This window comes from Lycium barbarum, chromosome 8 (assembly GCF_019175385.1).
Source record: "Lycium barbarum isolate Lr01 chromosome 8, ASM1917538v2, whole genome shotgun sequence".
Classification (NCBI taxonomy): domain Eukaryota; kingdom Viridiplantae; phylum Streptophyta; class Magnoliopsida; order Solanales; family Solanaceae; genus Lycium; species Lycium barbarum.
This window is the reverse complement of record NC_083344.1, coordinates 128,184,674-128,209,892: the sequence shown is the minus strand read 5'-3', so window position 1 is coordinate 128,209,892 and position 25,219 is coordinate 128,184,674. Positions and strand designations below refer to the sequence as shown.

At 34.4% G+C, this 25,219-nt stretch overlaps 1 protein-coding gene and 1 pseudogene across 2 annotated transcripts; both read left to right on the top strand.

Moving 5' to 3' along the window:
* Positions 1-5,598: 5,598 nt before the first annotated feature.
* Positions 5,599-11,994, top strand: LOC132607319 (syntaxin-51-like). Of its 2 annotated transcripts, XM_060321243.1 has the most exons (7): positions 5,601-5,800; positions 9,038-9,142; positions 9,771-9,994; positions 10,607-10,812; positions 10,909-11,009; positions 11,135-11,179; positions 11,562-11,994. In XM_060321243.1, the coding sequence occupies exons 3-7, from the start codon at positions 9,777-9,779 to the stop codon at positions 11,685-11,687; spliced, it is 696 nt and encodes a 231-aa protein (XP_060177226.1). In that variant the 5' UTR covers positions 5,601-5,800; positions 9,038-9,142; positions 9,771-9,776; the 3' UTR covers positions 11,688-11,994. The 2 variants fall into 2 exon arrangements, with proteins under 2 accessions (XP_060177227.1, XP_060177226.1); XM_060321244.1 differs by lacking the exon at positions 9,038-9,142 and having other exon boundaries at positions 5,599-5,800.
* A 1,553-nt stretch (positions 11,995-13,547) lies between these two features.
* Positions 13,548-15,913, top strand: LOC132608329 (U2 snRNP component prp10-like; annotated as a pseudogene).
* Positions 15,914-25,219: the final 9,306 nt, after the last annotated feature.

Here is a 25,219-nt window from a genome sequence, read left to right as displayed (position 1 = left end):
GCGAAAGCAAGAGGAAATATTGACCCATTGGCATCCATTCCTATTGCAATTAGGAGCTTGATGTCGTAGGCACCATATACATGCGTACCATTTATGGATATCACTGGTCGGCAGTGAGCAAAACCATCAATGCATGGTTTGAATGTCCAAAATACAAAGTTGAAGATTTTACCCTCTATAAGCCGCCACTCTACAACAGTACCATTATTAAAATGTTGTAGAGCTGTCATATACCTTGGCAGCGATTGAAAAAAAGTATGCCAATTTCCATAGACCATCTTAAAAGCGCGTCTACGCCCGAGAAATCCCTTTCTGTTGCTTATAGTTTTACTATATACGGTTTGAACGTTTCGAATACAATCTTTGATGGGGAACCTGCACAAGTTTAAACAAACAACATTTAGTAATGATCTTTCAATTGATATAAGACATATAATGTACTAGGTAGGATAAGTTACCTTGGCGTTTCGGCAATGTCTTTAAGTAATACTTGAGCAATCATGTTTGTATCTAAATTATAATGATCTGCTCGATTTTCTTCCATATCACAAGTGTGTCTTTTGCGGAATTTTGTGATAGCCCACATACCATCAGGCTTAACAATTCCCCGAAGCAACCACTGACAGCCTTAATACCGTCGTCTACAAACTAGCCTCCATATCTTTGTGTTTGACTGATCAACCTTAAACTCCCTCATGTCCTTAAAACAATAAATTTTGACAGCCCGTTGCAACGCCTTTTTGGATGCGAACAACATTCCCTTTGCAAGGTAGCATCGATCTTTGTTGAGATCCCTTGGTTCAATCCAGGTTTTTAGGCGACTATCATCATCTTCTCTTGTGAAGACAAATGCATCATCACGACCCTGCAGGCTGTCAAAATAAGGGATATTGTTAGAATGCCACTGAATTGGGCTTTCAGAAGTTGGGTTTTCAGCCATCGGTGGTGGTACGTGGTGGTGCATTGGTTCTTGTTGGTTTTGGCTTTGAGGAATGTTGTTGGTCATACCAACTTGAACATCATCATCATCTTCATCATCGGTTACCTCTGCATTATTAGCTATTTCATCGTCATCACTTGATGATGACTCATAATAATTAGGAAAATCTTCATTATCAAGTGTATTCATCCTCCTACACGAAAAGTAACATATTTTAAATACCAACATCATATATATACAGATAATTTAATATCAAGGTGATGAACTTACTGTTGTTCATAAGCACTGTCATGGTGTGGAGAACGATCAACTCCACCGAATTGAGAGGATTGACCAACATCCATATTTGGTACCACTGGCGAGTTTTGAGAATGGTTCCTATAAAGATTTGAAAACTGGTTATTTACCAATTCATACAACAAACACGTGCAACTACACATAATAATAATATGAAAAATCCATATTTAGCAATTTTCATTGTAAGCTTGATTAAATTGTTGGCTTAGATTTTCCAGCGGCACTTGACCACTCAAAATGTCTCCATAAGAACTAAAGTCCCCATAAGTGTTACCATGAATAGGCTGGACTTGAGGGACTTCTTCCCGAGGTATCTTTTCAACATACATCTCAAGAACATTAATGAATACTAAATCACGATATTCTTCCGGCGATCCCAAAAAATCACTCAAAGATTCATCATCGTTGATATTGTGCGTGAAAGGCCCAAGTTGTATTTTTGCAGTTTGGTCCTTTCACACATTTCGTGTGTGAAAGGACCAAGTTGCATTTGTGCACTTTGGTCCTTTCACGCACTAATTTAGTGCGTGAAACCTAGTAATGTTTTTTTTTTTTTGCGCTAGTTTGGTTCAACTTTTTTTTTGTGCTACAAAAGTCGCGGATTCGAGGTTACACGGGTGTGGAAAAGCCAGAGAGAAGATGAATTAATAAATTTGAGGAGCTATGAACACGGAGGGTTTCAAGGGAGAGGATAGCAAAAAAGAAAAAACCAGTGTTTGAATTTTGGAGAAAGAAAAAAAAAAAGGAAAAGTTAGTTACCTGTAGCAGGTTAATGTTACCTTATGGTGTAAAAAAGTTGTACACTGACAGTGTATAAAATTTAAACTCATAAGGTTTAGTTTACTAAATTATCCCTATTTATTACTCCCTTCGTCCCATAATAAGTGTCACTTTAGCCAAAAAATTTTGTCCCATAATAAGTGTCACCTTAGAAAACCAATACATAAATTGATTAGTTTTTTCCAATTCTACCCTTAGACAATAAAGTAACATCTAAATAATGATTGGAAAAGCTACATAATAACTTGGTATTATTGGATTCCCAATGTCAAAAGGTTTACTTCTTGTGCATGCTCTAATTAAAAGGTAAAAGTAATTTATTTTATTATACAGGAATAATTTGGTAAACTTTACATTGCATTATTGATTTCTTAATATGCGTATTCTTGACTAAGGTGACATTTATTATGTGACGGAAGGAGTAAATGTTTCTTGAGAATTAAGTACTATTAAAAAAAAATTAATATGAGGTATAGTTGACAACAATTACTCCATTTTTTATTTTGAATTTTTAAAGCAACACTTATTTTGGGACTAATTTTTCTTTTTTGCTAAAACAATATTTATTTTGGGATGAGAGAGGAGTGTATTACTATTAGTCAGCATTAGGGCTGTATATCGGTCGGTTCGGTTCGGGTTTCAAAATTATCGGTTTAACTTATTGGTTATCGGTTTGTAGACATATTAAACCGTTAAAGAACCGTTAAAATATCGGTTAATGGGTTATCGGTTAATCGGTTGTTGTATGTTATCGGTTCGGTTATCGGTTTAACCGTTAAGATTTTACACAACAAAAAAGAGAAGGGATTATAGAAAGCTCATACAAAATCTTACAGTCGGCCATATGGTGGTAAAGAGCTTAAAAGAACTAACATATATTTTATGATGAATAAAAATTGATGAGCTTATGACATTTGCTTCTATGTAATTGTATGAACATTCATCTTTTCAAAAAGTTGCAGAAGAAAGCAAGTGATGAGATTTCTTCACAGTTCTTTTTGAAATAATACTAATAATATCAAATTGAGGGATCTCATTTTGCAAAACTAGTAGCATTTGGCAAGAAATGGCAGCAAATGACAATACATGAATTAAATGTTTGAATATGAATGAGAAGTAGTTACAGTGTCTAGCAATCTTTCAAACCAAAACGATTTCCACCATATGAAGAAGTAAAAGCTGAAAAGTCACGAATTTGAGATCTTCACACAGAAAGGACTGAAGAAAAATAACTAAAAAGTGTACCTTATCCATATCCATATGACTACAGAGAGCAACACCAGCTGTGGGATCAAAACCAGATATGATATTCAAAACACCTTCAGGCAGCCCAGCCTAGTAGTGATACAACAAGCACCTGTTCAAGCAAAGAGTATGATAATGTAACAAAAAATCTGCTACTTGAAACCAATCAGCAATATCAATTGTGCAATCATATAAAACAAAAATGACAATTGCAGTAGAAGGAGCTCTGCACTATGCCTGTGAAGCTTGATGAATGAACATCTATCCACGCAGATCATGATTAAACATTGATAACAAATAGAATACCCATTCATATTGCCATACCTTGTTTGTATCCTGGAAAGAATTGACACCAGGTAGTCTATCCACATCAGGTACAAACACTTTCTTTAAGAGAATGTCTCCATGTTGAACAATCCGTAGTCCAATTTTGTTTTCTATTTTAGTAGCTTGCAGTCCTGGAGCATCCTTCTTTACTATGACATTTGCTTCTCTGTAATTGTATGAATATTTCTACTCTGCTTTCCAGTTCTCTTCAACTCCATGAATAAACAAGCTTATGACATTCTAAAAGGAAACATGTAGTAAATTTCTCCTTCCATTTAATCTCATAAAAATGCAGCACCACAACACCAAAAATCTAGCAATGCACAAGTATACAGTCTAATAAGGCTAGGCTGCCATCAACATTTGAAAACATATTAGCACCAGATAAAAGATAAGTTACCATTCCATATTAATAACTTCAAAACTGAAAGTAGCTAATGCAAGTGGTGTTGTAGTTAGCAATAATTTGTCTAGTACCATCAGAATTTCAGAAAACCAAAAATATTCTTTTTTACAGAATTTGCAGACACCCTTCTCATTTCCATCAGGATCAATAACTCGATCAAAATAAGTCCACGCAACAGACCTTTTTCTCCTTTCTTTCCTTTTTTTGGACTGAACTGTTTGAGTTTGACTTGCTTTTGAGTTAGAAGCTCCACTTTCACCAACTACTTTATCAACTATCATATTTTCAGCCATGTGTTTGTATCACTATGAATTATGCTTTTTCAAAAATAAATAAATTAATCAAACAGATGACAGCGAGCAAACAAAACATAAAAATCCAAATAGCACAAAACAAAACAAACGTTCGTTATCTCGAATGAAATCCAAAGGAAAAGAAGAGGAGAATCAGAAACTTACCGGAAACTGATTGAATTGCCGAAACTGAGAATGCCGATTATATAGAGCAGAATATAGAGCTGCACGAGATACAAAATAATCATTAGTTTTTTTGTGATAAAATAGAAGGAAAAGCTTAAATACTTTTATTGCACATTCTTGAAAAAGTAGAAATTTCTGCATATATCCAAAAGAAGACATATATAGAAGCATTCTTACGAGAAAAATAAAACAAACTACCAAAAGAATAAGATGAAATGGAGCTTAAGTGTTCAGATTCCATTTGGTTTTTATGTAACTTGAGTTCAATTAATCTTACATTGTAAAGAAAGAACACAAAAATTAAGTAGAGAACCCTTTTTGCAAGCAATGCTTCAACCAAAAACAGAAATTGCACAAATTAATACCAGGTTTGCAACATTAACAGCAAAAAAAACAAACCCATAACCAAAAACTCAATTTGCAAGCAATACAAGAAGAAATTCCCACTATTTCTCAACCCAACTAAGAAAAGACATTAAATTTACAATTCTAAGGAAGTGATTTCCCTACTTTCCCAACCCCAACAAAAACCCCATAACAGAAGAGTGAGAATTGAAAACGTACCTGTTCGTGAAAGAGGCAGAAATCGTCAAAGAAGAGGCAAGAAAAAGAGGGGCTGGTTTCAGATCATTTGGCTGCTTTGGAGTTGTGCAAAAATCGTGAAATGAAATGAAGTAAGAAGAGGCAAGAAAAAGAGGGGCTGGTTTCAGATCATTTGGCTGCTTTGGAGTTGTGCAAAAATCGTGAACGAAATGAAATAACCCTAATTGTAGTGTAAGTGACTTAATATATATGAAAGGGTAGAAGTGTAATTAATTAAATTGTTATCGGGTTATCGGGTAACCCGTTAACAAAAATGATCAACCCGCGACCCGACCCAATAAGCCAATAACCCAAAAACACCACTCGGTATCCGAACCGGTAATCCATTAACCCGAACCATTAACCCAATAACCCAATAATCAATTCGGGTTATCGGTTTAACCGTTAACATGCATGGTCAGCATTATACTTGTATGGTACTTGGTAATGTAAGCTGTCAGTCAGACTTTTTATTAGTCAGCAATATATTTTTTTTTCCCCCAATTAAAGAAGTAGCACGAGATCCATTGGAATACTACCAATATAACCAAATTTGTAGTAATTTATTAGGAAACGGACAATCGAGTCAGCTTCCTGTCTTCCCCACATTCCTTTTGACATTTTCCCCAAGTAACAATAACAATTTTTAAAAAACGTAAAGGAGAAAAGGCCATATACAGACTACATGAAGATTCTTGATCCAAAAATATCATCAAATTGTTGATATTCAAATCATATTCTAAGGTAAATTCAAAATATCCTTTATTTACTTTTGATTTGAATCTTAAATATTCAATTTTCATGATGAATTATAGATGAGTTTTTGTCCTTTTCCTGTTTTTGTTGGTTCTTGATAAACCCCAAGAAGAAAATTGGTGAAAAGATTATGAATTTTGGAACGTTTAGCTTTTTTCTTAATTGGAGTTTGCAAATGACAGTGATGCCAAAAGTGGATTCTAGTAGAGCCAATGACTCATGTAAATGATTTGAATTGGGGGATTAGTTGCTAAATTACTCAGTTTTCATGATGAATTATAGATGGGTTTTTTGTTTACCATTGTCAAAAAAATAATATTATAGATGGGTTTTCGTTCTTTCCCTGTTTTTGTTGGTTCTTGATAAAACCCCAGGAAGGATATTGGCGAAAAGATTAGATTTTTTGGAAGTTTTAGCTTGTCTTAATTGGGTTTTGCTATTTTGGTAGTATTGATTGTAATGTTGCCAAAAGTGGATTCTCAGTAGAGACAATGGTGTTAATGATTTGATATAGTTTGGAGGCAGATTGAATTGGGGATAGTTGCTAAATTACTTGGTTTTCATGATGAATCATCGATGGGTTTTTGTCCCTTTTCCTGTTTTTGTTGGTTCTTGATAAACCCCAGGAAGAGTACTGACGAAAAGATTAAGAATCTTGAAACCTTTAACTTTTGTCTGAATTGCCTTTTTTGTTAATTTGATAGTATTCGACAGTTAATATGGAAATTGTAAAGATGCCAAAAGTGGGTTCTTAAATAGAAGCCAGTATTTTAATTTGGCGTTAATGATTTGGTATGTTTAGGAGGTAGATTCGACTAGTGAATTAGCAGCTTTATCAAAGGTAGTTTATACAGAGAAAGAGTTTATATACATTTGAAACAGTTAAGAGAAAAGTAAATTGAGAGTTCCTATGGATGTAAGTATGTTAACTATCACTTTCTTATAGTCTTAGGTCCTGAATTCTCCTTCGTAACTGTAAGTGAGTTGATCTTAGGCTTATACATAAGAAATGGAATACAACAACAACTACTATGCCTCAGTCTCAAAATAATTCTGTTAAGATATATGAATCCTCAATATACATTGTGCCTCCTTATATCGACCCAATTCATTCCACTACTCAATGATGTGTCTTTTAAGATATTTTTTTTGTGTAAGTTTGTCTTTAACACAATTTGGGACTTCCGGAAGGGGAGCCTTGGAGCAACTGTAAAGTTGTCTCTGTGTGACCTATAGGTCACAGGTTCGAGCCTTGGAAGCAGCTACTAATGCTTGCATTAGGTTAGATTGTCTACATCACACCCCTTGGAGCGCAACCCTTCCCCGGACCATGCTAACACGGATGCTTTGTGCACTGGACAGCCATTAGGGACTTCCAGAGTTGTATTCAAGAAAAAAGTACTTATGAGTTTTTGTAATAACCGAGATTGTGTTATGCAGTTGGTGTAGCAATTAAATAAGATATATGTGATTCCAAACCGCATATCTTAAATGAAAAAAACAGTTACTTTGTTGAAACCTGTCAGGGTGGTTAATTGATTTTGGCTTCCGAGAAAGCATCTTTCTGAAATCGCTACAAGACACTGGTATTTAAGTTTTCTAATCGTTAAGCAAATGACATCATGTGTACCAAATAAAAGGGTGTCTCTTCAAGATTATGAAAATGTTTTAACAAATTTATATTCCTTTCTATCAGTAAAGGCTAGCCCGGTGCACAAAGCATACCGCATTAGCACGGTGCAGAGAAGGGCCGCACCCCAAGGGGTGTGATGAAGACAGCTAAAAATAAAATACTGATATATCTTACTGTTGTAGTTCCATATCAACTATAGTAAAATAAAGAGATTGGCGAAGCTACCCTTGTTAATCAATAGTTGATTTCAGAGCAACTTATACCAGAACTTGGTCTTCTCTTTATAGGAGACGCTGGAGAAATAGATTTAACATATTGTCACTTAGTTAAAGACACCTACCGTCATAGACTCATAAAATGATGGATTACCCGTTTGTGGTGGTTCTACTTTTTGATTACTTTCTGCTGGTGTAGTTACTAAGGTTCTTATACAAAGTGGAATCAGGAAAGACGTAAACAAAGGAGTATAAAATTAGAAATGATACTAGTTCTAGTCATTTTAGGTCGTTAAGTCTTCCCTTCTTTAGCTAGAAACAACGTTGACATAACCTCTACAGTAAAAGGGTCCACCCAATGTAAATTACTCCTGTATCATTTTTTTTATTATTTATTTTTTACTTGTGAAGCCATAGAAGATAAATTGCTTGACTAGTGATGTCATGTCTTTGGCAATTGTTCCCCACCGCAATCAAAGGTCAGTGGACTCGAAGCTGAGAATGTGGTACTGGCTCTCAGGATAGTCATTATGCAGAATGCCTAGTGTAGGAATTATTATATCTGGGGACACATTCACTTTATTTCTGAAAGCCGTTATTAACCACCTGCTGAACTATGGCTATTACAATCTCAAATTTGTTTGATTTTTGTAACTATGACGTACCTAGTGCTACTACATTATTAGGTGATAATGATATAATTCTCCAGCAGGTGAACGAATTCAAGATGATTCATATTCTGATCGGTTTTATAATATTTTCTTATCAAACCCTATAAGAATCTTATCTCTCATTGTACCCGCAAGGGTGGCTCAGTTGGTTGAGCATGGGACTTTCATAATGGAGGTCTTAGGTTCGAAACCCCCTGCCTACGACAGCAGGGGATTTGCCTTCTGGGTCGAGCTCGTCGCACGGGGCTTGCCTAGTGCGGGTTACCTCTCCTGTGTGGTTTGCGAGCTATTGCACAGGAGCTGGGTTTACCCTATGTGCACCCGAAGGGTAGCGGCTGCGGGTTCCCATGTCATTAAAAAAAAAAAAAAATCTTATCTCTCATTGTTTAATAAGCATACAACTCTAGCAGGGATCGACAAATCACAAAAATGAGTGCTGTATTCAACAGCCCAATAACTATGTCACTTAACCTGATATAGTGTTATTTAGAACTTCCCTTTCCTGGCAAGAGTTCGTCTTCCCAGTCATATGGTTTAGGTTACTTCATTCTAGTACGTTCGGTGCACACGAGGCAGAGCTAAGATGTTTCTTTATAACAAACAACATCATGATGATTATTGTGTTAACTTATTCAGAATATACGCCTTAGAGTCTTACTCTTTTTTCATATCTTAAGATTACTTAACTCTATATACTTTATGTTAGGCATGGGCTGCAAATGAGAAGTTCTCAGTAAATATTGGGGTTCTTCAGCGAGTCTGCTTAAAGCTCTAAAATAAACAAGCCTGATTGATATCATTTTTGTGAAAGGTCAGATTTTTCTGTACTCAAGTTCGGAAGCTATAGCATATGATTGATGTTCGACTCTGTCAAACTTTCAATAGAGTTACTAAAAGTAACTCCGATGCTGATCTTATGTTGCATGTTTCTAAAAGTCTGAAATGTTATTTTATAAAGACGTTTGCAGCTTAGATTTTTCTTACATTTGTCACAACTTGTCTTTAACAACTTGGAATTTACAATAGAATTATTGAAAACTAACTCGTTAAAGAAAGCAGCTCGAAGTTAAACTTCAAATAATGCACTCCCTTATCCCAAACTGAGTGGCTGCCTATATCATTTATGTCATCCTAGAATAATGCACATCTTTCTGAAAAGGAAAATTTCACCAATATATTACACCACAACAAGAAATTATGTGGAACCCACCTCCCTTTTCTCTTTTGTGTTCCTAGCTACTCCTAAATATCATGATAGCCTCTGGACCCACATACAATGCCTAATTTCAACTTCCGTTGTCACTAATTGTGTCCAATCAGACTTGGACGTCAATTTGCTCATAGAGCTTATTGAGTTATATTTTGGACAAGAGTCAGAAGTAATGTTTAATTTTCATTTTCTTTAATCTTTTGCTTAAGATGCAATTTTGATTTCTCAGCTAGCTATGGCATCGTCTGCTGACTCATGGATGCGAGAATTCAATGAAGCATCCAAACTTTCTGATGAAGTTGGTTCTATGATTTCTGCGAGGAGCTCTTTGCCCTCTTCCGGACCTGAAACACAACGTCATTTATCTGCAGCTCGGAGAAAAATCACTATATTAAAGACAAGGCTTGATACTCTCCAGTCCCTTCTGCCAACGCTCCCAAGCAAGCAGCCTTTGTAAGAAAACTGCACAAAAACTTCAACATGAATTTTGATGATATTATGTAAAATCATCTTTCATATTATTATATGATATCCTTCTAAAGTACTCATCATTAAACAGAAAGATGGCAAATTAAGGTTTTCATGTTGCTTCACAAAGTTACTTCGGCATTTGCTCCAAAAATAAACGTAGTGTTTAGTCCATTAGCTGGAGGCATAAAATATTTCTAACGGAAAAATCAAGGTGGAGTGAATCATTAATCACAAAATTCTTCTTAATAAATGGTTGTGTGGGAATTTTTATATTTTACTTCTGATGAACATGATTAAGTTAATTCTTCTTAAACAAACTAGTTTACATAAGGTGGATATATTGTTCTCTAACAAATGTTGCAAGCTGTGATAGATTAAATGTCTTTTGAAATCAATCTCTGCACCTTTCATGCCAAGAAATTTGCAATTATTTAACAAGCAGATAATGACAAATCAAGTCGACTTAATGCATGAACTTTACTTTTAGGATACATAGACGGGACAAAGAAGTGAGCATCATTTTGCTCTTTTTTCAGGAGATATGTATTTGCTGTTATTAATTGATGATTTTTGGAAGTCTTTACTTGTATACAGAACCAAAAAGGAGATGAAACGTCGTCATGACATGCTTGATAATATGATTTCGAAAGCTAATCAGATGGCAACTACACTCAACATGAATAACCTTGCAAATAGGGATAGCTTGCTTGGCCCAGAAACTAAGCGACCTGATGTTATCAGTAGGGCAACTGGTCTTGACAACCAGGGTCTTGTAGGTTTTCAACGGCAAGTTATGAAAGGCATGTCCTCATACGCTAGGAATCTACATCCTCTTTTCTTACTTCTTTTAAAAACTTAGTTGACGTGGTTGTCTTTTGATTTTGTATTTAAAACAGAGCAGGATGAGGATCTTGACAAATTGGAGGAGACAGTGACAAGCACAAAACATGTTGCTTTAGCAATCAATGAGGAGCTGAACCTACATACTGCACTGCTGGTGGGTGATATAACTACAATAAGTTTCAGTAGTTGACCTTGAAAACATCTCTATCACTTTAAATTTTATGGGGTCATCCAACTTTATTACTATATTTTAGCAGCATAATTTTATCTGATATGCAGGATAACTTAGATTACCACGTTGATACAACAAACTCCCGGCTCCAGGTATTGCTTGTTCTCAATATACTTCAAATTGACCTTATTCTTGTTTTTGGGCTGTGTTGTGTGTGTTACATGAGTTACTTCATTCTTATAAATATACAAAAACAAAAGAAAAGTACTTTTGCTAAAGTTAAATAGTTTATTACTACAACTGTAGAAACCAATGCTATAAAGTTTAATAAGTAGAGAGCAAAATAAGATTTTATACGATAATCAAAATGCTAATGGGTGCACTAGCATTCAAAACTGAGGATGGTAAAATTAGATGGTTTAATTTTATGCATCTTTTGAAATTTGAATCCAGTTTGTCATCTTAAGAAGTGAAATCTCTCATTTTGTCTTGCGTGCTCAAGCTAATGTGATTTTCCGTTGTCCCTTGAAACAGAGAGTACAAAGGAAATTGGCATTTATGAATAAACGCACAAAAGGTGGTTGTACTTGGTTGTGCCTGTTGGTCATATTCATCGTTATTCTAGCTGTTGTCATCTTCCTATTGGTAAAGTACTTGTGATAATCCACGATGGTAAAGTATCATCTGGTTCTTCTATTGTTCATTGTTGGCTACAAGAGAAGCCATGTGTTGCATACCTTTTGCAACTTCTTCAATCAACTTTAAAAGTTCTAGCTATACAAGGACTGCAAATTTGTCCTGCATTTGTTATGAAAGTATGTATTATGTATATCTTGTGTTTTCGCGTAACACAGTAGAGCTTTTAATTTAAGAAGAAACAGAACTCTGCCATGGATACAAGTGGTGGTTGTAGAGACAAGTCTTGTGAACATTTTAAATTTATGGTGCAATGCATTCTTCAGGTTTATACTGGCTATTGTTACTGCAATTAGCAATTTTACTACCGCCAAACTATTTCACAGTTTATGACTTATTGTTTTCTTTTCACTTGCCAATGATGCTTCTGAATGTGTAAGGGATCACAGGGAGACATGAATCCACTTTCATTGGTTTGTAGTCCCTTATTGAATCTGGGTCTACAGTAAGCAAAATAGTTATCCTCTGTAATAAAATGTCACTATTACAACCTAGTTTTTTTTTAATCAATTTTTCATGTTATGTTATATTAACACTATAACAACATTTCACTATAGCAGTCAAAAAATATCCCGACAAATAGTGCCATTATAGAGATATTTGATTGCTATGATACTAGGCCCTTGGAGAAAAAGGAAAACGAATTGGAACATAGGTGTTCCCGGCTTGCTTTGAGTTTTTTTTTTCCTTTCAAAAAAGAAACTGAAGCAATTTAGTCAGTTTTAAAATATTAAAATTAAACCAAAATCAATTAAGTAGATTTTTCATTGATTTTGTCATTTTTATTCAGGTTTTATCGAGGTTCATAAAATATGTGACGCTACCAAACACATATCTCATCGATTATTTTCTAGCAAAATGCTACTAAGCCAGTTACTCCTTAGAAAACAAGATATTATATATGTAGCTTCAATAAAAAATTGCATGGACTGTTCAAGATTTTAGCTACTTGTAAGGAGCTTGATAAAATTTCTTATCTTAGTTTTTTTTTTTTTTTTTTTAGCAAGAAATTGAAGAGCTATATTTACCAAGATATCTCAATGACAACTAAATTAAATAACATCATAAATAGAGTTTAGGAGGGTAGAGTGTATGTAAACCGTACCCCTACCTTGGGAGGTAGAGAGGTTGTTTCTAACTGATCTCGACTCAATTAGATAGTGATGAATAATTCAAGTACTCTTAACTAGAATAAAAAGGCAAAGACTTATACTATGAACCAAAAGTTTACTATAAAATTTAAAACTCTTATATAAGAATATAGACATATGTTCGCAATTATAAATTTTAAACATGTATTTATATAACCGATTTGGTTCAATTATTTTTATTTAAATCAATACTAAAACCAAACTATGTTTGGGTTATAAATTAAAAATTAAATTCCTCTCAAATCAGAAAATATTCGATTTTCTGTTTCCTGGTATAATTCGATATGCCCCTGCCACCATCCCCACCTTTAGCGGTTGGATAGTCCATATATAACTCACCCGAACTGACTTCCATATATGATAGTATCGTATTGCGCTCTAAACAATACGTAAAAAATAATTTGAAGTTGTAGAAAACCAAATTTGTTTAGTACTATTTGATATTTGCAAATTTATTTAACTCTTGACTAGTTAGGATTCGTAATCAAATTCACTAGGTCGTCGTAGAGCGTGTTGCTAGCTATTTTCAATTGTGGAGATCGTAGACAACTTTTAGTTTATAAAAATAGCAGCACAGGTGGTTTGCCAATTATGAAACCCGAGGTTTACCAGTATAGATATTCTCTTCCCTAGGTTTACCAATGGTATTTTGGTTCTTTGTTGAACGAGGTAGATGAAGAGAGAAAAACAGAAAGAGCGAAAAGTTATGAAGCTTTTACTCAATGTTAAAAATGGCACACCCCCACAGAAGGAAACTGCTTTGAGAGAGCTCATTGATAATGCCAGAGAATCTGGTGGTGGTCCTTTATTCCATCGAATATTGCCATTGCTTATACATACTCAACTGGAACACGAAGAAAGGCGCGTGCTGGTTGAGGTTATTGTTAGAGTTCTCTACATATTGGATGAATTGGTTCACCCGTATGTGGACATGATTAGTTTTTATGAGTCAAGTTCTGCTGATTCATCAAGATTATCGTGTTCAAGGGAGGAAAATCATATATAATCTTAGTAAGGTAGTTGGTTTGGATACTATGATTGCTGCCATGCATCGCGATGTTGACAACACTGATAAATATGTCAGGAAAGCAACTGCTCGTTCTTTTAGTGTTGTTGCGTGTGTATTCGGTATTTCTACCATTCCTGAAAGAAGTTTGTCGAGCAAGAGGCCATGGATGGCTCGTCATACAGGTATTATGATTGTTCATCAGATAGCTATTAACATTGATTGTGATGTTCGTCCACATTTGAGGTCTTTGGTGGAAATTATTGAACATGATCTTAACGATGAGACCGAGAAGATCAGGATCATTGCGGCTCTTTCTCTGGCTGCTCTTGCTGAAGCTGCTGCACCATATGGTATTGAGAGTTTTGATTCTGTTTTGAAGCCCTGATGGAAGGGTATTAGATCACATTGTGGTAAGGTTTTGGCTGCCTTCTTAAAGGCTATAGGTTTCATCATTTCTCTTATGCCAGCTGCATATGCCAGCTATTATACCAAAGAAGTTATGGCAGCAGTGGCCAAATTTTATATCATGGGTGCTCAATTATTTTTAGTTTGGAAATTGCTGCATAGAGTGGATGTTATGTTAATATATTTGAATGAATTACTAGATTTTGTCACAAAAAGCAATGGGTGCTTAAGCACCCATACTACACTACATAGGTCCGCCACGGTATGGCAGTCCTTATTTGTGAGTTTCAATCACCTGACGAGGAGATGAAGAAAATTGTGCTGGAAGTGTTGACGCAGTGTGTGAGTTCTGGTGTGGAGCCGGACTACAGTCGACAAGGCATTCTTCCAGAGTTCTTCAGAAATTTGTGGGTCAGAAGAATGGCTTTGGACCGCAGAAACTACAAGCAGCTTGTTGAAACCACTGTGGAGATAGCAAACAAAACTGGTGTTGCTGTTATAGTAGGAAGAATTGTTGAAGACTTGAAAGATGAGAGTGAACCATACAGAAGTGGTTATAGGGATGATTGAGAAGGTGGTCGCAAATCTTGGTGCATCTGATATTGATGCTCGTTTAGAAGAGCTGTTAATTGATGGAATCCTCTATGCTTTCCAAGAGCAAACCAGTGACGATGCCAATGTGATGCTTAACGGATTTGGTGCTGTTGTAAATGCCCTTGGCCAAAGAGTTAAGCCATACCTTCCTCAGATTTGTGGTACCATAAAATGGAGATTGAACAACTAGAGGGCAAAGTTGAGACAGCAAGCTGCAGATCTGATATCCAGAATTGTGGTAGTTATGAAGCAGTGTGGGGAAGAACAACTAATGGGCCATCTTGGTGCATCTGATATTGACGCTCGATTAGAAGAGCTGTCAATTGATGAGAACCGGAGCATGGAGGTCGAGAATTAGGATAGATGGTTAGGGGGTAGCTGAGTGTTTTCTCACTTCCCTGTGGTAGAGTGGCGTTCTAGTTTGGAGCATCAATTTGTTTCCTCACTAGTATTATATTTTATGCTAGCATTGTATTATCCTTCGATTTTATTACTACTCTACACTATTTTATTGTCAGTACTTTTCTTTTTTCATTATTTTCATCGTTGTTTTACTCTTGCTCTTCTTTCAGACCTGTTCTCGAGCCGAGGGTCTATCGGAAACAACCTCTCTACCCCCTCAAGGGCAGGGGTAAGGTCTACCTACACCTCATCCTCCCCAAACCCCACTTGTGGGACTACATTAGGTATGTTGTTGTTGTTGACATGTGATTCCAATTACCATTGCAGTTTATATGACTGATTAGCTCAATTATATGGTTTCCAATCCAACCGGAACTATCTTAAATGAAAAAAAAAAAAAAAACACAGTTAATTTGTCAAACCTGTGGTGGTCGAGGATAGGACCATATTGTTTCATAGATTGTCCGATGATACGATGACCTAATTAGGCCATCTGTGAACACGATATGTCTCTAATGAGAAACAATATTTAGTCTGGACTTTAATAGTCTATTGAAGGCCTGAACAACGTGTGACAAAAGATGTCAGAGTGGTCAATTGATTTTGGCTCAGGGAAAGCATCTATCTGAAATTGCGATAAAATGCTCATACTGTATGATATTGGGGTTTCCTCGTATGAAAATGACCTCATGTGTACCAAAGAAAAGGGCATGTCTTACATCGAATTTATGGAAGCACGGTAACAAATTTATCTTCCATTTTATCAGTATAAGATAGAATGCTGATATGATCTTAGTGTTGCGATTCCGTAGCAACCTTTAGTCAAAGGAAGAAATTTACGAAGAGTTATCCTTCCTAATCAACAGACGATTTCAGAACATCTTATACCAGGAACTTGGTCTTTTCTTTATCGGAAATACACTGGAGATATAGATTTAATATATATTTCAGTTAGTAACTGATGCTTCTAATATAGTAAAATGATCGATTACTTGTTGCATATGGTGCTCAAGTGTTTGATTACTTTCTGTTGAGTGGTTACTAATGTTCCTATAGAGGAATTAGGAAAGGCATCCAAAAGAGGGAGCATAAATTTGGTGTATTAAACATGACCAACTAATTTGTAAATCAATTCTCAAAAAGAAGTAGCTTTGCAAATTTGTTCATACCGTTAAAAGCATCGATTAAAAACAAAGAGTACTTAAGAAGCAAATTGGTTTCTTCACCACTAGAGTTTACCTAGTTACTATAGAAACAAATGTGTTTGTGTTTATGTTTGTGATTGTGCAATTGTTCATTTGTGTAGCCACTACTTTTCATTCTTTCTGTTTCTTTCTGATGTCAGGTGAACTAAGACGATATTATAATTAGCTCAAATTCTCTGTGCTTATCAGAATATAAGGATCACCATCTTTGAGTACATTGTTATTTCTTTATTTTCTTTGGTTCGTTTTTGGGTGTTCACTGCAGTCTGCAGACATGATACCATCATGCTCATACAGGTCGGTGAAGACGATTAACTTGCAACTGCACTAAATAGAGCTCATGTCAATAGGAAAAAAGGATGGATATGATTTCTATGGACGCATAATCACTCTTGAGTTATAAATGTATGTGCGTAAATGATTTATCTAAAACTGTATTAAAGAGAATATGTGCATCGGGAAAGAATGGCAATGGTTTCCGTGGGCAATAATCCTGAATATGTAAAACTACTTCTTATATCAGTTCCACTCCTCTTTAATTTGAACAAAATAGCAAAAACGGCTTAAGTAGGGTTATGGTATATTTCCAGCTAGTAATTAATAAAACAGGCAACAACAACAACAACAAGCCCAGTATAATCCCACCATGTGAGGAGTAATTAATAAAACAGGAAATTCTGATAATCCCAGACAAAAGTTCTACAAGTTGCTCTTTATTTATTTTAGTTATTACTTTTGGGAGTCTTCAAGGAGTTTTGAGAGCTTAGCCATCCTATTTGAGCTCATATTGCTAGTCCAAAGCCCAAATAAAGGAGGAGCGTTGTAATTTGATAGCCTGCAATCTGCATAAAACATAGTATCTACAGATCATGGATTTGTTCGTGCTTACTGGCTGAACGGCAACCTCCTAAGCTTTCAACCTGTGGCATTGAACCCCTAAATTTGTCTTAAGAAACAAATGATTGAGTGTTGGAATGGAACTGGTTCAAATGGAGTAGAATGCGTATTAAGGTTCATATAACCTACTCCGGTTGGTTCCTTATCACAAAAAAAAAAAACACTACTCCAACTGGTTGAGATTGAGGTGTGTTTGTTGCTCTTCTATTCAATACTAAAAGTCTCTTAGTGCTATTTAAAAAGGATTGAAGGAAATAAAGGACTGGTGGGAAGTTTTCTAGCTGTATTTGAGCAGTGAAACCTGTGAAGACTAGTGAGACTGATCCAATGCAAGTAGGATATAGAGGGAATAGTCAATCTCAATCACAGTGGGCATGAACTCATTAAATGATTTACTTTCTTGGAAGGCATTTGAGGTCCTGATGGCATCTTTAAAGTCAAGAGTTAATATGCTTATTTATAACTTCCCTTTCCTGGCAAGGGTTGTCTTCACAATCATTTGGTTTGGTTCATTTCATCCTTGTATGTTCAGTGCACACAAGTCAATTGTAATGCTGCAGAAGCAATATCGTGGCCTTTATTGCATTAACTTGTTCAGAATATATGCCTCAGATTTTTACTCTTGTTTTTGCACATCTTAAGAATATTTATCTCTGTTTATTTTATGTTAGGCATGCGCTGCAAATGAGAAGTCCTCAGGCAGTATTAGGTTATTCTATGATTTAGTTTAAAGCTCGAACAGCAAGATTGGTTGACATCATTATTGTGAAAGGTCAGATTTTTCCCCCTTCTATACAAAGTTTGGAAGTTTTAACATATGATTGATATTCTAGTCAGTAAATCTTCCAAATGTGCTTGTTCTGCTTTTCACGAGCTTCATGCTGAGATAACCTATTCATGTGCATGTGTATTTGCTTGTCTACATTAAATATAACATACGTTGTGAAACAGTTCCTAAGGTGTATACCCTTGTTTGCCTGTCTATGAAGAATAAGGGCTAACCTGTTATGCCATATCCCACTTGGACTTATCTTTCTATGGTTCCTTCTGTTTCAACAGTCATTGTTTTTGTCCTCTCAAATAGGGACTAAACATGACGTCCTAAGTTTCGGCTATCAATGTTACTTTTTCTGGTTTTAGTTTTTTATACTTTTGCTCTGTGTAGCTCATAAATATCAACTTTTAGTATTCACTTTAGATTACTTGAACTCAAGCTTAAGGATTATCCTTTTTTATGACTTATACTTTTGGCCTCAGTTATGTGTGAGTCTTGACCGAACCATCATGAAACTTTATTTTTCTGTTGTTCATATTTCTACCTATATGCTATGTTTTAATTACTGTTATTTGCAGCCACAAGCCTTATTTTACACCCAGAAGCCTTGTTGTACAACATTTTGGTTCCTTCCCTCTCCTTTTTGACTTCTATGGGGTGCTCCAAGCTATGCCTGTCAACCGGTTCCGTGTAACCGGTTTTAACCGGTAACCGGACCGGTTAAACCGGAACCGGAACCGGAACCGGTATAACCGGTTAACCGGTTCCGGTTAACCGGATATTAGTTAACCGGTCCGGTTCCAAATTTTTGTTAACCGGAACCGGTTAAACCGGTTTAACCGGAACCGGACCGGTTAAACCGGTTAAACCGGTTAAAAAAAAAAAAAAAAAAAAAGAAAAGAGCCGTTGGACTTGGGCCTCGGTAATGGACCGTTGGCAACGGTCCATTTGCAAAAATGGCCGTTGCCAAACGGTCATTTTCTTAATTTTTGGCCCCCAAATTTTTTTTTTTAACACTTTAACCCCTCCCCCACCCCTATATAAACCCTTCTTCATTTTCATTTCAATTCACTCTTCTTCATCTTTCTCTCAAATCTCAATCTCTCAATTATAGTTACTTTGCAATAATTAGCCACAAAGTCTTATTATAGTTTGAACTTTCAATTATTAATTTTGCAATTATAATATTGTTGGTGGAGTTGGTGATTTTGCAACAATCCGAAGTAGCTTTGGTGGATTTGCAATTCTAGCCGCCTTCGCTTTGTTGGAAATTATTCCGGCAATTTGGTACCTTCGTTCCAACTCTATCTTTAATTTTTGCAATTTAATTCTAGCAATTTATTTTTCGAAATTTAATTTACGCAATTTAATTCTAGCAATTTTTTGAAATTTAATTTACGCAATTTAATTTGTTGTAATTTATTTTATTGTGATTTAAATTATTTCTATTTAATAATGTCAAAGAGATTAAGACGTGGTGCCGGTAGTAGTAGTCGTACTGTTAGGGGTGCGCTTAATGAGGAAACATTTGTGGAAGAAACACCTAATTTAGGTATTGATGTTGGTGGAAATAATCCACTTTTAGGTCATGAGGCAATGCAACAACATTTTACCGACACTTTTAATGAAGACTTAGATGATGATGATGATGATGAAACACAACCCCCCGAAAATCCTATAGGAGATACAGGTCCTGCACAATCACATACACAAGACAAACCGCCTAGAACTCGTAGGCCAACAGCTAAAGTTTGGAAATTTATGACTAAGGATAGGGAAAATCAATCAGTTACATGTACCCTATGTGGACAAGTATTTAGTTTTAAGCAAGGAACTGGTAAGGATGGTGGAACGGGTACACTAAATGCTCATATGAGAACCAAACATATGGATGTTTGGGGAGAGCAAACGGGTTCAAATGTGGGGGGGATTCAAATGACGATAGACCCACGAACTGGTAGAAATTTTAAGTATGACAAGAAAAAAGAACGCGTAGAAGTAGCTAAAATGGTAGCTTATGATTGTTTACCATTTTCCTTTCCCTCGGGTTTAGGGTTTGTTACTTACATTCAACGTTGTTATAACCCGTTATTTGAGGGTATTCCTAGAAGTACTTGTAGAGCCGATGTTATAGATTTGTTTAAAAAATATAGATTTTATTTGCGTCATGTATTTAATTCTTTAAATTGTAATGTTTGTCTTACCGCTGATTTGGGTCTTAGTATTAACCATTTAGATTTCTTTGCTATTACATGTCATTGGGTTGATGACAACTGGGTTATGCAAAAAAGAATTATAGCTTTTTTATACGACGAAGGAAAAGGTCGTCACGATGGAAAATTTTTAGCCGATTCAATGTCTACTATAATGAGATTTTTTAACATTTATAGAAAAACACTTTGTATTGCTTTAGATAATGCTTCTAATAATACAAAGGCAATTGGTCTTTTAAAAAGAGAAATAAACCCTCCTCTAAGAAATATTTTTCATGTAAGATGTAGTTGTCACATTTTAAATTTAATTGTTAAAGATGGTCTTATGCATTTTGATGATTCTGTTCAAAAAGTTAGAAATGCTGTTGCGTTTCTTTTTTGTAATGCTAATAGGGGAAGAATTAGAGATTTTAAGAATGCTTGTGTGGAAAATAACCTTAGACCTAGGAAAATTCAAGTAGAAATTGAGACTAGGTGGAACTACACTTACATTATGCTACAACAAGCATATGAGTATAGGATTCCCATACAACAAGTTCACAACAAATATAATATTGATAGTGAGGATTGGTTAACTTATAGGCATTGGGAAGATGTTAAAGAATGTATTGAACTCTTAGAAAATTTTTATAATGCAACTCTTGCTTTTTCTAGACAATTCTATCCCACGGTAACCGGAATTTTAGCCTACTTAGCGGAAATAGCTAGAGTTTTACAAGAGTATAAATATAAACCCGATTATCAAGTGGCTATTTTTGAAATGATAATCAAATTTAAGAAGTATTTTTTTCCCATCCCAACTTTATTTATATTGGGTTCTCTTTTAAATCCTTGTTTAAAAGTGTCTTATACTAAAAATTTGGTTAGTCAAATTTATACATTTTTAGAAATTGAAGAGGGAGTTCAACCATCTTTAGCTGAAGCCGATCTCGCTATTGATGATGAGTTTAGAAGAGTTTTTACTCATTATTCTAGTTTGGAAGAACGTGCTACACCAGTTGCTCCACGCCCTACTACTTCTCATAGTAGCAAAAAGGGCTTGTCGGGTTTAAAAGTTTTACATTCACAGCCTCTATCTTCTTCTACTGCAAACTTTGATGAATTTAACTTTTATTTGATGCAGCCAAATGTGGATATCAGCCAACTGGATGAGGTGGACGTCTTAGCATGGTGGAAGAAGTACAAGGCAAGCTATCCGATACTTTCAAGAATGGCTCGAGATATCCTTACGGTTCAAGTATCAACCGTGGCTTCGGAGAGCGCATTTAGCCAAGGAAGACAGCAAATTGGAGACCATAGACATTCATTATCCGGCTTTAGCTTGCAAGTACTAGTGTGCATTCGAGATTGGATTAGATCGGAGCGACGCAACCAAAACTCAGAAGCGGAGCAAGGCGAAGACGAAGAAATTGAAGATTTGATAGCTAGTGGACCGGACCAAATGGAAGACTTTGAAGATATTTCCATGACCGAATATGATGTGGGGGAAATTAACGAAATGGTTCAAAATTGGTGATTTTATTATTCTACTATTTTTGTATAACTCATGTATTATTTGCAAGTTAAAAAAAATACAACTTGCAAATAAATGTTATCCAAGAATGAATAAAATATATGGCTCATTGAGCTTTCTTCTATTTATTTGTGTTTATATTTTTACTTTTATTAAGTTAGGAATATACCTAAAATATACTAAGAATATACTTAAGTTATATAGTATACTTAAACATATATAAGTATATATAGTATATATAGAAAAATAGTATATAAGTATATATAGAAAAAATAGTATATATAGTATATATAGTATATTCTTAGTATATTTTAAGTATATATAGAAAAAATAGTATATATAGTATATAAGTAAGTATATATAGTATATAGTATATAAGTAAGTATATATAGTATATAGTACATATATACAAGTATATATACTATATATATTAAGTTATACACATATATAAGTAAGTAAGTATACTATATATACTTACTATATATACTTACTTATATATAGTATATAGTACATATATAGTATATAAGTAAGTATATATAGTATATAAGTAAGTATATATAGTATATATAGTATATAAGTAAGTATATATAGTATATATAATAAGTAAGTATATATAGTAAGTATATATAGTATATATATTAAGTTATACACATATATAAGTATATATAGTATATAAGTATATATATTATATAAATATATATAGTATATATTGTATATATAGTAGATATGTATATAAGTATATATAGTATATATATTAAGTTATACACATATATAAGTATATATAGTATATAAGTATATATATTATATAAATATATATAGTATATATTGTATATATAGTAGATATGTATATATAGTATATATATTAAGTTATACCTATATCTATTAAGCTATCCTATATATAGTATATAGTACATATATATAGTATATATATTAAGTTATACATATATTTAGTATATATATTAAGTTATACATATATATAAGTATATATAGTATATATATTAAGTTATACATATATATAAGTATATATAGTATATATATTAAGTTATACATATATATAAGTATATAGAGTATATAGTACATATATATAAGTACATATAGTATATATATATATATATATATATATTAAGTTATACATATATATAAGTATATAGTACATATATATAAGTATATGTAAGTTATACATATATATGTGTATGAAAAGCATTATTCTGTATTGCTGACTTGCTGTTAGGCTGTTAGTCAGTAAATATTTAAACTTTAATTATAAAATTGTATAACATATGTAAATATACCTACAATATACAAATAAATACTATAATATATATATATAATACAAAAAAAAAAAAAAAAAAAAAATTTAACGAGTCCAAACCGGACCGGTTCCGGTTTGGACCTTCAAACCGGTTAACCGGAACCGGTTAAACCGGAACCGGTTAGGCGGTTCCGGTTTTGGAACCGGAACCGGCCGGTTTCCTAACCGGTTACCGGTCCGGTTCCGGTTGGAACCGGTTGACAGGCATACTCCAAGCCTTATTTTACCCCAAAAGCTAGCTTATGAGGGGAAGATTGTCCAAGTCCATATAAGGAGACCACCCATCTCATTAACCACCGATAAGGGACTTTTTTTCATCACGCCTAGAACTGAACATCTGGTGCGTGGACAATTTAATTTGAGGGCCCACATCGGGTGAGATGGGTTATGCTCTGATATGATGTAAAAAATAGATCATGGGACTAACTCAATCCCAAAAGCTAGCTTATGAGGGGAGAATTGTGCAAGTCCATATAAGGAGATCACCCATCTCATTAGCCACCGATGGAAACTTTTTTCATTCTTCAACAAGAGCGGATGAAGAAGATTGCAAAGAAGAAGAAGGAAGAGTAGAAAAGGCAGCGGATAAGGAGGAGAAGGTTGAGAAGCCAGTTCTGAAGAAGACGAATAGATGGGACCAATCTCAGAATAAAAATTTAACAACCAGCATTAAAAAAATAAAAAATAAAAAGGTTTACAAATAACCCCACCTGTTTCTCTATCTTCATTGTAATTGAGCTTAGAAGAGAAATTACAGACCTTGATTTTGTGATCTTTACCGACCATCATACCATTTTCCGTGAGGTATGGAAGCCCTGTTTATCCGTTCCAAAGTGATGTCTATTGCACTTTTTAAGAAAAGAAGACTAAATAGGAAAAGAGTAAAAGAAGAATTCAGATTGAAGAACATATTGCAAAAAACTTACAAGAAGATTGCAAAAAACTTACAAGAAGACTTCTGGGAAAGCATTGTTGAAGCTAAGCACTCTCCTTCGTGTACCATATGTCATACCCCATTTTAACCGGGTTAAAGTAGAAGTACGACATATTGGTGATTCCTATTTTTTGTTTTGTTTTAAGTTGTCGCCACCTAATTATTTATGGTGAATTAGGACACCTAAAGTTTATTAAAGTTATTATCTAAAGTTGATATTATTGTAAAGTCTACGAAACCAAATGATTCTAGGTAAGGGTTCAATTAGTCTAAAGGGAAGGTATTAGGCATCCTTTAAGACCCATTAACAATGGTTAACCGACCGGACTTAATTAATTAGGCTAAAACGTAGATGAAGTATTTTATCATATTTAAGAAAACGTCTTTATAAGGATTGTTAAAGTTATGGATAGATATATAAGAACACTATTTAAAATAAAGCTGATAGAAAATAATGATTTGCATAAAAAGGGATAAATTGAGAAAGTGCAAGATTATGTAGCATTTTGTAAATATGGAAGAAAATAAGTTATGTCGACTAACAAATAAAAAAATTATTATAAGATTAATAGTAATAAAACTTTAAAGATTTTATAGGAGGACTTATTAGTTCAAATACAAGTTGTGAAAAGATTGTTTAACAAATACGTACTTTCAGTGTTGAGAAAGTAACTAAATTAGAACAGTTATCCATGAAAATAGTTATTTCTCAAAAAATAAGTTAACGTCAATGCAAAACTTGTAACGCTTTAAATTTCTTAAGATAGTAAGAGTGAATCTTAATTCTCAAAGTATATAGTCATGCTATTTTAAAATCAATTATCCCAATAAGTATTATAGATGCTGTAAATAATGTAGAACATAACCCATTAGGCTAAAGCTAACCCATTGATTTTACTAGATTTTATCTAAGTTAGGATGACAAACACAGTAACGGGTTAGTCAAATAATACAAGTTAAATATACAAACAAAGTAGAGAGCGAAATGAGATCAAATGGTTTCTGCCCATTTTCTGGACTGCTGTGGATCTAACCACTATTGGGCTTCGGCCCAGTAGCAACTTTTATATGTTGCTGCTGTTGTCT

Coding starts and splice junctions, on each gene's coding strand:
- LOC132607319 (XM_060321244.1), top strand. CDS start 9,777: ATGGCATCGTCTGCTGACTCATGGATGCGAGAATTCAATGAAGCATCC. Junction 9,995..10,606: donor CTCCCAAGCAAGCAGCCTTT/GTAAGAAAACTG, acceptor ACTTGTATACAG/AACCAAAAAGGAGATGAAAC. Junction 10,813..10,908: donor TCAACGGCAAGTTATGAAAG/GCATGTCCTCAT, acceptor TATTTAAAACAG/AGCAGGATGAGGATCTTGAC.